At 36.6% G+C, this 12339-nt stretch overlaps 1 protein-coding gene across 1 annotated transcript in view; it reads left to right on the forward strand.

The window, feature by feature from the left end:
- Positions 1-12339, forward strand: part of CDK19 (cyclin dependent kinase 19) — a 219052-nt gene that overhangs the window by 77340 nt on the left and 129373 nt on the right. Inside the window, 1 exon segment of the mRNA XM_042780937.1 lies at positions 1658-1733. Coding sequence (XP_042636871.1) covers positions 1658-1733 — 76 coding nt within the window.

The raw sequence follows: 12339 nt of genomic DNA on the forward strand, positions 1-12339 counted from the left end.
CCTTCCCTTCAAGGCTCAGGGGTCCAAGATTATCTTCTGTGTCTGTGTTAATTGGTTTCCCTTTTCTTTGTTGAAGAGGGTCTTTGCAATCCTTCTGCCTAGTCCGCCATCTTTATTTTTATTTTTTAAAGTAATGCTATGCTCAAGGGTATTTTCTCTTTGGGCTAAATTGTTACTTAGTTTAAAAGTAACTTTGGCAGATAGTTTGATTCAAGGTTTGAAGAACAACTCAGGGCCATAGTCTCAAGGATTCCTCCAGATTCAATAGGTCCAGAAAGTCAGGGTTCTTTAAGAGTTTGAAGTTCTGTTGCACATTCTCCTCTCTTTATATTAGGATTCCTCTATTTTGTTCCTGATCAGAACATTCAGTAGTGGTGGCTGATGAAATGTTTTTTTAGAAATGCATAGTGTTAATAAACTGCTTTTTCTGCTAGTAAACACAAAATGGGAAAAAGGAGGAATTGGCGAATAGTACAGATATGGCATTATTAGGTACTATTATTAGTACAGATTATGGCATTTGAAGAAGGTATGATGACGTGGTGACACTTTGCTAAGGCTTTAAGACAATCAAAAGATAAAACTTCGAGGGAGGATATGGGTTATGCCCCTGTTATCCAAATAGCACATTATACAAACAAAATTCACCTGGGGCCTCGGTATGGTTCTGGTTTCAGTACCCTGAGGGTACTGTGTTGTACTAGTAACTCATATGATACTATTAGTAATTTTAGGGGATTTATCACCATTAGTAAACTGCTGTCAACCCTTTGTTAAGCACCCTGGTAACTATGAAGGTTCCCTAGAATTTCTAATCCTACCTCCATTATTTAGAGAATCCACTTGTAACTACTTAGTTTCTCTTAGAGTTCCTGAAAATGAGATGTTAGTGGCTGGAATTTTGAAGTCTTTTAAAGGCTATTGACTGATGTCTTGGGGCTTTTGAATGTCCTCTATTAGATAGAATCAGGTTATGCCAAGGGGTCAGCATTCGTCTGTAGCTCTTCCCTCCTATAAATGCTTCTGTGCTATAGAATTACTTTAAAAGAATCTAAGAGTTTATTTCTGTCAGTTATATTTGTAGTGAATGTTTGTAACAGAACGTTTCACAGACTCCAGATATTAAGACAGGAGTGGAATTATCTTGCAATGTGCTTGAGTTTATATTTATGTTTTTCTATTCTTTGAAACTGGTGCCATGTTTACTATCCTGTTTTGTTTTAATTTTGAATTTTGTGTTTTGGCTCTGTGTGATGTTTTCATTGTGATATGAATTTCTTTTGGTATTTTGTATTTTTGTATTTTCGATCCTTTCAAAAAAATTAAGCAATGCATAGCATTGTTGTTGTTGTTGTTATTTGCCATTGAGTCAGACCCGACTCATAGTGACCCCTCCTTGGGTTTCCAAGGCAGTATCACTACGGAAGTAGATTGCCCCATCTTCCTTCCGAGGAGTGGCTGGTGTGTTTGAACCTCCACCCTTCTGGTTAGCAGTCAAGTGCCTTAGGCACTATGCTACCAGAGCTCCCATAGTATAGTGAGAATGTTTACATATAGAAAAGACTTAGTAACTTCCATTGTTTTTTGTAGCTATGATTTTAAATCTGAAAGAAATATGTAGAAAATATAATTAATTTTTGTTTTTGTTTATGTGCAGAAAAGATGAAAAGGAATATGCATTGAAGCAAATTGAAGGCACAGGAATATCCATGTCAGCTTGTAGAGAGATTGCAGTAAGTAGATATGAATATAGTTATTTATTTTTGATGTTGGTTAAAATATGTTTTAATATGTTGTATTTTTATTAATGTGTCCAATGCTTGGTTATGTCAGACATTAATGATGTTTTATATAAGATAAGAAAAGCTACATAAACTTTTTAATTACTTGACAATCATCTTTAAACATTTTAAAAATGATATTTAGGATTTATAATCTTACAAATACTAAATTAAATGATAATCTATCGTCTATTTTTTCTGTAATCACAGGACTGGTATATGTTTTTCTAGAGAAAGAGGAGACAGTATTAGATCTTATACATTTTAATTACTTTTTCTGAAATATATAGTTTAGTGATACAGTCTACTAGTTGCTACAAAAAGAAAACCATCATAAAAGTGATCCATTAAAAATAGTTCCTTTTTTTCTTTTATCTTTATCTGACACACCAATGCATTTGTTGTTGTTATATGCCTTCGAGTCAGACCCGACTCATAGTGACCCCTCCTTGGGTTTCCAAGGCAGTATCACTATGGAAGTAGATTGCCCAACCTTTCTTCCTCCGAGTGGCTGATGGGTTTGAACCGCCAGCCTTCTAGTTAGCAGTCAAATGCCTTAGGCACTATGCTACCAGAGCTCCCCCAATGCATTGAAGGAGTGGCTTTTGATGGGCGCCTAACATTTACTTAGTATTTACCAGGTACCAGGTTTACTAAGTGCTTTTATAATTCATTTAATCTTCACAAAAATCTGTTGAAATAGATACTTTTAATATCCTTATTTTACAAATGGGGAGCTCTGATATAGTGCCTAAGGCACTTAACTGCTAACCAGAAGGCTGGCAGTTCAAACCCACCAGCTACTCCTCGGAAGGAAGATGGGACAATCTACTTCTGTAGTGATACTGCCTCGGAAACCCAACGAGGGGTCGCTATGAGTCTGTTGGACTCATCAGCACATAACAACAACAACAACAACAACATTTTACAGATCAGGAAACAAAGGAGAAAACCTCATTATGGTGTAGAAGGCTTACTATTACATTACATTATTTTAATTTATTGTTTCAGTTCTTTAATTGTTAGTTGTCAAAGGGTGCAGAATAAAACTGCTCTATCGCGTTTTCAAGGGCGTGACCTTTTGGAATCAGATCACCAGGCCTGCCTTCTGAGGTGCTTCTGGATGGGTATGCACCATCAGACTTTTGTTTAGTAGTCAAGTACTTAACCATTTGTGCCACCAGGGATTCCTAGTTCTTTAATAAAGGTTGCTTATAGGGCGTTATTATGATATCATATCCATTAGAAATTTCTGTATCTAAATTGTTAAATATTTAATATTGTCCATAATTATTAGGGATTTTTTGCCTCTTAATTTGCTAACTGTGACATACATTGCCCACAGTTCCACACTTCGGTGTCACTCGCATGGAAGCTTTTTTTCATTACTCTTAATAACCAAACCCAACCCACTGCTTTCAAGTTGATCCTGACTCATGAAGATTCTATAGGACAGAGTAGAACTGTGCCATAGGGTTTTCCAAGGCTGTAAATCTTGATGGAAGCGGATTGCCTCATCCTTTTCCCATGGAGGGACTGATAGTTTTCAACCACTGACCTTTTGGTTAGCAGCTAAATGCTTTAATCACTACACCACCAGTGCTACTTTTTCATCACTCTTAGTCATAAGAAAATATGTGGTACAATTCATAGACCTGTGTATCTGTCTACCTCAGCCACTAACACTTTAAATAGCTATGAGTCCCAGTTTTTTTTTACCTGATAATAACAAGAATATGAAATTAGGAAACTAGTCAGACATTCTTTGATTATAGAATAAAAAACCAAAACCAAACTCACTGCCATCGAGTCATTTCTGACTCATAGTGACCCCCTCTGGGTTTCTAAGGCAATAAATCCTTATGGAAGTAGATTGGCCCATCGTCCTTCTGCAGAGTGGTTGGTGGGTTTCAACCGCCAACCGCCAACCTTTTGGTTAGCAGTCAAATGCCTTAGGCACTGCACCATGAGAACTCCTTTGATTATAGAATAGGAGCTCCTTGTTTGACTGTGCACACTTTGAAGGTTAGGGGCCTTGTCTTTTTATCCCTAGTTCCTAACATAGTGCTTGCCACATAGCAGTACCCAAAATCCACTACCGTCAAGTCAATTCCAACTCATAGCAACCTTATGGGACAGAGTAAAAGTGCCCCAAAAGATTTCTAAGGCTGTAAATCTTTAGGAAAGCAGCTGCGACATCTTTGTCCTGCAGAATGGCTGGTGGGTTAAAATAGACAACCTTTTGGTTGATGCTTGTTAACCAGTGCACCAGTAGGGTTTTTGCACACAGCAATAGTGCCTCATAATTTTTTTTTTTTTTTTTTGGGTCTGGTAAATGTTGAATGGGCAGAACAACAGAAATCTAATGTTCCATCTTCTAAGTTCTTTTTATCATATAAATTTATTGTTTGAAAAGTTCAAATTGGGGGTTTTCCATTAATTAGTAAGTGGTATTTGTAATATCAGAATAAGCATTTGATTAGTGATTTTTTTAAGACTTAAAGCTCTTACATGTTATCTCAATTAACATCAATGTCATTGGCTTGCTATCTTACTATTTAAAATGGTATCATAATTTAGAGTAATCTTTTTGAACCTCATTTTCCATAACTTAATGGTTACAGTGAATAGCTGATCTTGACTTATAGGAAATGCTAATCCAGTTGTAGATGTGTTTTTAAAACAAAGGCTTCTGTATCATGAGGAAAATATAGTGCATGAGTGTTTGTATCTTTATATAAATTTGGAGGGTGATGGAGAAGGTTAACTCTTAATATCATTTACAGCCTTCAGGAACAGTTTACCACGTTTTCATTGAGAGGTTGCTTTAATAGTACTTCGGAAAGTGGCCAGAGTTTCTAGATTGAATAGTATTTTCTCACTTACCTAACTACTTAGTCCCGTTTTGATAAGAATTTTGACACACGTTTAATGTGGATATTACTGCATGTTAAGTAAATGCATATATAATTATTAACACCAGTACAAAATTATTATAAAATTACAGTTTTGTAACTTGCTTTATGTAATTGTCTTTTAAATCATATAGGAGAAGAAAAGAGTTACAAAAATAGATTTTTACTATCTTACGTAAATATTGTTAGCTTCACTGGTGTTCTTTATTTCTTCATATGGATTTGAGTTACTGTAAAAGAGTCTTTTCCTTTTAGCCTGAAGATCTGTCTTATGTATTTCTTGTAAAACAGATCTGCTAGTGAATTCTCTCAGTATTTGTATCTCATAATGCCTTGATTTTTGAATGATAATTTTGCTGGATATAGAGTTCTTGGTTAACAGTCTTTTTCTTTCACCACTTTGAATATGTCATCATGCTGCCTTCTGGCTCTATGGTTTCTGATTAGAAATCAGGCATTAACCTTATCAGGCACTGTTGCACTTGAGGAATCATTTTTCTTTTGCTGCTTTCAAGATTGTCTGTCTTTTGACAATTAACTATGATGTGAAAGGGTGAATCTCTTTTTGAATTTATAGTACTTGGGTTTGTTGAGCTTCTCGAACGTGTAGATTAATCTTTCTCATGAAAGTTTGAAAATTTATGGCCATTATTTCTTCAAATATTCTTCCCTCCCCCCTTTCTTTCTCTCCTTTCCTCCTGGGATTCCCATTATTTGTATGTTTGTATGTGTAATGGTACCCACACATCTCTGAAGCTCTTTTCATTTTACTCCATTCTTTTTTTTTTCTCTTTGTGGAGAAGAACAGATAATCTCTGTTGATCTATCTTCAAGTTTGCTTATTCTTTCTTGTGCCAGCTAATATCCACTCTGTAGCACCTCTAGAGAAATTTTAATTTTAGTTTTTATACTTTTCAACTCCAGAATTTCTTTTTGGTTCTTTTTAAATTTCTCTTTACTTGTTTTCTCTAACTGGTGAGACATTATTCTCATACTTTCCTTTAATTTGTTGGATATTAAAGAATTCAACTAAAGGTTTCATTTAGTTCTTGGAACATATTGATAATAGCTGATTTAAAGACTGTCAAGTAATTCCAACACCTGGGCTTTGTAAGGAACAGTTTCTATTGACTTTTTTTTTTTTTTTTCTTCTCTTGTGTATGGGTCATAGTTTTGTGTTTCTTTGCATGTCTCATAATTTTTTAATTGGAAAACTAGACATTTCAAACAATAGAATGTGAGAAGTCTGGAAATCAACCCCCAACCCTCTTACTCCAGCCTGGATTGTTTGTTGTTGTTATTGCTTGTTTATTGTATATGTTTGTTTAGTGAATTGCCTGAATTCTGTAAAGTCTGTAATTTTGTTTTGTTCCCAGTTTGCTTAGTAGTAAATTAGTGATTGACTAGATTTCTTTAAATGCCTTGAGCCAGAAGTCTCCCACACTTTGTGCAGGGAGCTGTATGCGTGTATTGGGGAATGCCTTCCATAATCTGGCAGTTTACAACTCTGCTTTAGCCTTTGTTTTCTGCTGACAGCCTTGAAGGGAACTCTGTTGATTCAATAGTTAAAGCATACACCTGCTAACCCAGAGCTTGGTGGTTTGAACCCACAGGCCACTCCACGGGAGAAAGATGAGGCAATCTGCTTCTGTAAAGATTTACAGCTTTGGAACCTATGGGACAGTTCTGCTCTGTCCTGTAGGGTTGCTGTGGTAGTTAACGTTTGTGTGTCAACTTGGCTGGGCCTAGTTGAGTGGCTGGGCAGCTGGTTATAGTTATTCCCCATGATGAGACTGGCAATCCACTCCATGGTGGGATCTACCACAAGCAGCTGAGTGAGCTGCTGCCTTTGGGATTATGGTCTGCTTCCTGTATATAAGGAGAAGCTTTCAGAATGGTCTCTAGCCTATGGCACGCTTGGACCCTGCATGTGACTGTGTCGTTGTTCAGCAGTCTGCCATGCTCTGCTGACCTTGGGACCTATAATGGACTTAAGTTAATGGCCTGCCGTGTGGTTTAGTAACATCGGGACTGTGCCTTTTTACTTGTCAACCTTGGGGCTTCTCAGCCTCAGCAGCCAGCAGCTGTCTGAGTGAAGAAGTGCCTCTAGCTCCAGTGGGCCGGGAGCAGGAGGCAGAGCTGGACCCCAAGGTTGAGGAGCTTTCACCCAGCTCCTAGAGCCTGGAACTTTGAACTTGGACTTAAAGCTTCCAAATTGTAAGAATAAACTCCTGTTTGTGAAGGCCATCCCGTTTGTGGTATGTTTCTCTTCAGAGCAGCACTGGATAACCAGAACAGTTGCTATGAGTCAGAATTGACTTGATGGCAGTGGGTTTGGTTTTGATTTAGAGCCTTAAGGTCAGCCAGTGATGATACGTATGAGCCCCTCCAGATATTTCCTTAACATCCCCATAGACTTGCACATGGGTATGTCCTTCTAGATCTTAAGAAATACCTTTTTGGTCTGTAAAATTATAAAGTTGCTAGGTTGGAAATGTAGTAGATGCCATTAACTCAGATCTTATTTATTTCTTAATTAATAATTTAAAATAAATTCATGGTAAAATTTTCAGATAATATGGAAAAAGGGTAGTGAATAAACATTTGTTATGCCACTCAGAAATAGTCATTGCTAACATTTTTGTGTATATCCTTCTTGTCTTTTTTCTTTCTAAAAATAGAAAATTTTTCTCTTTATATATAATTCAATCTGAGTAATTCAAAAGTAAATTTCAACTATCAAATAAAGTTGATGGAACATTTATTATTGTGCTAGATTCTGTGGGATGTAAAAAAGATTATAAGACATAAATCCTGAGTGTTTTAAACATTTTTTCCTCAATTTATGAAATGGAATTGATACAATGTGTATTTGCTAAGAATTCCTCTGAGAATTTTAAAATGTCTATGACCAAGGTTTTCAAGTAATTCTCACTTTTTAAATCAACTTTAAAAGTAATTGAAAGTTGAGAAATATCTGTTTAGTTTCATTAAGATGAGCATTATTTAATATCTTCTCAATTGTTTTTATGTTGCACTGAGCGCAACTTAGCTCTTTAACTTCATAAAACTATAGATTTGTGGAAATAGAGGTGTAATTCAGGTATTTTATCCTTTCCACAAAAGGGACAAAAATCAAAGTAGAAGATTAAGATTTTTGTGAAAATTGCTGAAGGGAGAAAAAGTCTTAGTTTTTTCAGTAGCTTTTAAAATTGATCTTCTATAATAATTATTTTCATGAACGGTTTTGCATGATTTGTAGGAGAATGGAACTAAATAAATTACGGATAAAATTGTTTTTAAGCAAGGTGTCTTCATTGGTATAATTATCGTGTTCTTAGTTTCCACTGGGAATTGAAGACTTAGCATAGATATTTTCATGTTACAAAGTATTGTGTGGTGACAGATAGTATTTTTCTCATATATGCAATACATTTACCTTTCTCGGCAGTAAATTTTACACGTGCTGACTCTGTTTTATAATTGAAAAGAAAATCTTGTAAGGGTTGAGGATGAGATTGTGAGTTATCTTTGGATTCTAGGAGATGTATACATTCTCTGTGCATAGAGAGGAACCACATTGTAGTATTTTTCATTTCCTTTTAAGAAATGAGAAGGCACAAGGGGAAGATGAAAGGAGCCAGCCAGCAAATGGATTCTCCAGTCCTGTGGTGTGTCTTTCTGTGTTATGATACTTGTTAGTTCGTGAATCTTTTAAAAATTGCTGTTGTTATTATCAGTGCACGTGCCTTTTGGAGTGTGTTTCAAGCTTCTTTATTGTTCCTATGTGTAGACTAAGTGATAAAGTCTTTTATTTCCAGAAGCTTATTTAAATGCTTATTGATGCCCGTAGTGGAAAGGCGTGTGATAGAGGTTTCTATGGTTTTTGTATAAAGGTAGCAAAAGTGAGAGGGAAGAGTTTGAGGAGAGAAATTAATTTTGCTCATCAGTTTCATGAGTATGTATGTGTGCATGTGTGTTTGTATGTTTGTGTATTATGGTGAGGGAAGATGGATTGGTGTGGTAAAACATGACATAAGTGTAACTGAAAACTCTGCCACTTCCTCACTACCCACCTCCTCCAAAGAGTAAAGACTAGGTGGCTGGAAGTAGTGCCTTCAGGCACCGGTGGTTGCTGAAACTCCTTTCTGTCATCAAAGAATTGGTGGGTTATGATTGAAAAGTTGGCTTAGTGCTGTGTCACTATGCTCCCTACTAAGTAGATCAGTGAGTTATTTCAGTTCTACTAAAAATATAAAAATTACCAACTTCATATTCCTACTCTAAGCAAATTATATATAATTAACTATTTATTATCTTATTTTTAGTGTGGTTTATTTTTCTCTTGAATACTATTAAAGCAAAATCATGCTAGTAATATAAATACAGAGTGAGAGCTTAGCTTGGAGCCTGAAGATAAAAGTGCAGTAAATGGTTGTTGTTATTGGTAAAAACAGCTTTTTACTATTTAAACTCTAATCAAAGAATATATAATTTTTAGTCAGAGTGGATTATTTTTAAGAATCTATTAATATAACTTTAAAAATGTTTTTTAAAATACATTTTATTGAAATATAATTTATTGAAATACACAAAACTAAAGTGATATGGGTCAATGAAAAAATGTGTTCTTGTAGAACATACTGAATTGTACATATTCTACAGGTACAACATTTAACATAAACTTGGTAATTCTAGACTCAAAATAAGAGATTGAAGTGAGAAAACAAAATATAAGTAAATACACTTGGTTTCAAACTGTAATGTGAGAAAGTACTTGGACTTAGGGTTAAATCTAGACTCTACTGTTAGTTCTCTATTTACTGGACAAGTTGCTATTAGTACCAGAACCCATTTTCTAGGTAACCGTAGAGATGAAGCTATTTTAAAGGGGAATCAGGTATATCTTGATTTGCTGTAAGGGCTGCTTTGCCATGCAACATCCCACAGATTTCCCAGATTGTCAGAATCCAAAAACTTCTTTCCTTGCTAATGTTACAGGTCATTCTTAATCCTACCCTATGATCAGAATATCAAACAAATCTTAAGAAACATGTTAAAGAATCATAAATTCTTAAGAGAGGTTGCTTGGGAGAGCAAAGGATTGGAGACTGTCTTAGTTCTGTAGTGCTGCTATAACAGAAATACCACAAGTGGATGGCATTAACAAACAGGGATTTATTCTTTCACAGTGTAGGAGCCTAGAAGTCCAAATTCTGAGTGCTGGCTCTAGAGGGTGGGTGAATTCCCCTCAACCTTAGGCTTCAGCTCTGCCTCTTGTTGCAGGCCCACTGGTGCTGGTGGCATCTCCTAGCTCATGCAGTTGCTTGCTGCTGAAGTTGATAAATCCACGATTGGGATGTAAAATGGCACAATCCCAAGATCTACAAGGAAGTAAGGCAAGCTACTGGTTCAAGTCCAGGAACTAGAGATGAAGAATGAACCAAATGCAGGGCCCTTTATATACTTGAAGCAGGCCACACCTTGAAGGCACTCTAACTCACAGATTAACTGCCCACAGCAGATTTCACCGTGGAGGTGATTATACTGCATCCAGTCTCATCATGGAGAATAACTACATCCAGCTGCCAAATCACTGAAAATCATGGTTCAGCCAAGTTAATACACAACATTAATACACAGATCCTGACATATATTTCAGTGGTACATACTGCATGTAAGCTCTTGGGGTAAAATAAGAATATTTTCCTTTTTTATTTCTAGTTTCTTCTTCCGACTTACTTGGTTTTAGAATTACACATCCTTTGTTAGCCTGTGCAGTCTTTTTGGACCAATAAAAATTAATCCCATAAGCTATCAATATAAATTACCTAATGTGTGAAAGAGCCTGGTGGCTCAGTGGTTAAAGTGCTTGGCTGCATAGTCATATAGGCTGTGGATCGCATGGTGTACCAGTTGCTAGGACTAATTGTTTCCATGAATCTTTGGTTTTCTTCATTCTTCTTTGCTCTGGATGAGGAGAGACCCATTGTTGCATCTAGATGGCTGCTTGCAAGATTTTGAGATCCCAGTCGCTACTTACCAAAGTAGGAGGTGGAACAATGTTTCGTGTAGTATGTTATGCCAATTGAGCTTGCTGTCCCCTGTGACCATGGTCCCGAGTGCATCAGTTCAACTGCTCGCTCCCTCTGGGAAGCTGGATGTGATCAAGAAGTGACTGGAAGCTTGTCCCTTGTCAGCTCTACTATACAACTGGGAATTCTTACGATCATACAAATACACTTATAGGACCATTATCTGCCAACCCTATACATGGTCTTGGGTACACTCCCCACTTCATAGACATACCTAATACTTCAGCCTGTCCACTCATCTATCCACCCAACCCGTATACCCATGTTTGCCTTCACTGACAATGCAGTACTCTATGTGCAAAAGGGTTCATCTTTGTTGTCTGTACCTCCCATGTACCTCTCTGTCTTCTTCTTCCTCAGTGCCACCATGTTGATCACTCACATTTGGTACATTGCCCTTCTCTTCACCCAAATTAATAATTGTCTCTACCTGTCTAATAATGTTGCCTTCCCTCTCATCACAACCCTGGTAACCAACAAAGAAATTTTCCTTCCATAGATAAACATTTCCTTGACTTTTTACAATAATGGACTAATAGAATGTTTGTTATTCTGTGATTGACTTACTTCACTCAGCATAATGTCTTCCCAAGTTCATCCACGTTATGCAGTGTTTTGCAGATTCTGCATTATTCTTTAGGGTTGCACAGTATCAACTGAGGAATGGATAACCAAACTTTGGTATATACATTTGTGTGTATATACCAAAGTTTGGTTATCCATTCCTCAGTTGATGGACACCTAGGTTGTTTCCATCTTTTGGCTATTGTAAAAGTGCTGCAATGAACATGGGTGTGCATATGTCTGTTCTTGTCATGGCTCTCACTTCTTTAGGATGTATACCTAGTAATGGAATGGTTGGGTCAAATGGTATTTCTAATTCCAACTTTTGAAGGAATTGCCAATCTGCTTTCCACAATGGTTGTACCATTTTACAGTCTCACCAGCAGTCCCAATCTCGCCACATCCTTGCCAGCATTTGTTATTTTCTGTCTTGTTGAACTTTGCTATGAGTGCTGGGGCAAGTGGTGTCTCATTGTTGTCTCATTGGATTTGCATCTCTCTAATGGCTAATGAGCGTGAGCATTTCTTCATATGTTTGTTGGCCACCTGAATATCCTCCTTGGTGAAGTGTCTATTCATGTCTTCTGCCCATTTTCTAATTGGATTATTTGCCTTTTTGTTATTTAAGTATTGGAGTTTTCTATAAATTCTAGAGATAAGTCCCTTGTCAGACTATGTCTTTGCCAAATATTTTTTCCCAATCTGTAGGATCTCTTTTGACTCTTTTGGAGAAGTCTTTGGAAGCACAAAAAATTCAATTTTTAGAAGGTCCTATTCATCTAGTTGATCTTCTGCTCTTTGTGTATTTTGGTTATGCTTGCTAGTCTATTTAGGCCATATATTAGGGCCCCTAAATTTGCCCCTAGTTTTTACTTGAGGAACTTTATAGTTTTAGGTTTCACATTTAAGCCTTTGATCCATCTGGAGTTCATTTTTGTGTATGGTGTGAGGTACAGATCTTGTTTCATTTTTCTGCAAATGGAT

This window comes from Orycteropus afer, unplaced genomic scaffold, assembly GCF_000298275.1.
Source record: "Orycteropus afer afer isolate SDZICR_OR568_19922 unplaced genomic scaffold, OryAfe1.0 scaffold00072, whole genome shotgun sequence".
Classification (NCBI taxonomy): Eukaryota; Metazoa; Chordata; class Mammalia; order Tubulidentata; family Orycteropodidae; genus Orycteropus; species Orycteropus afer.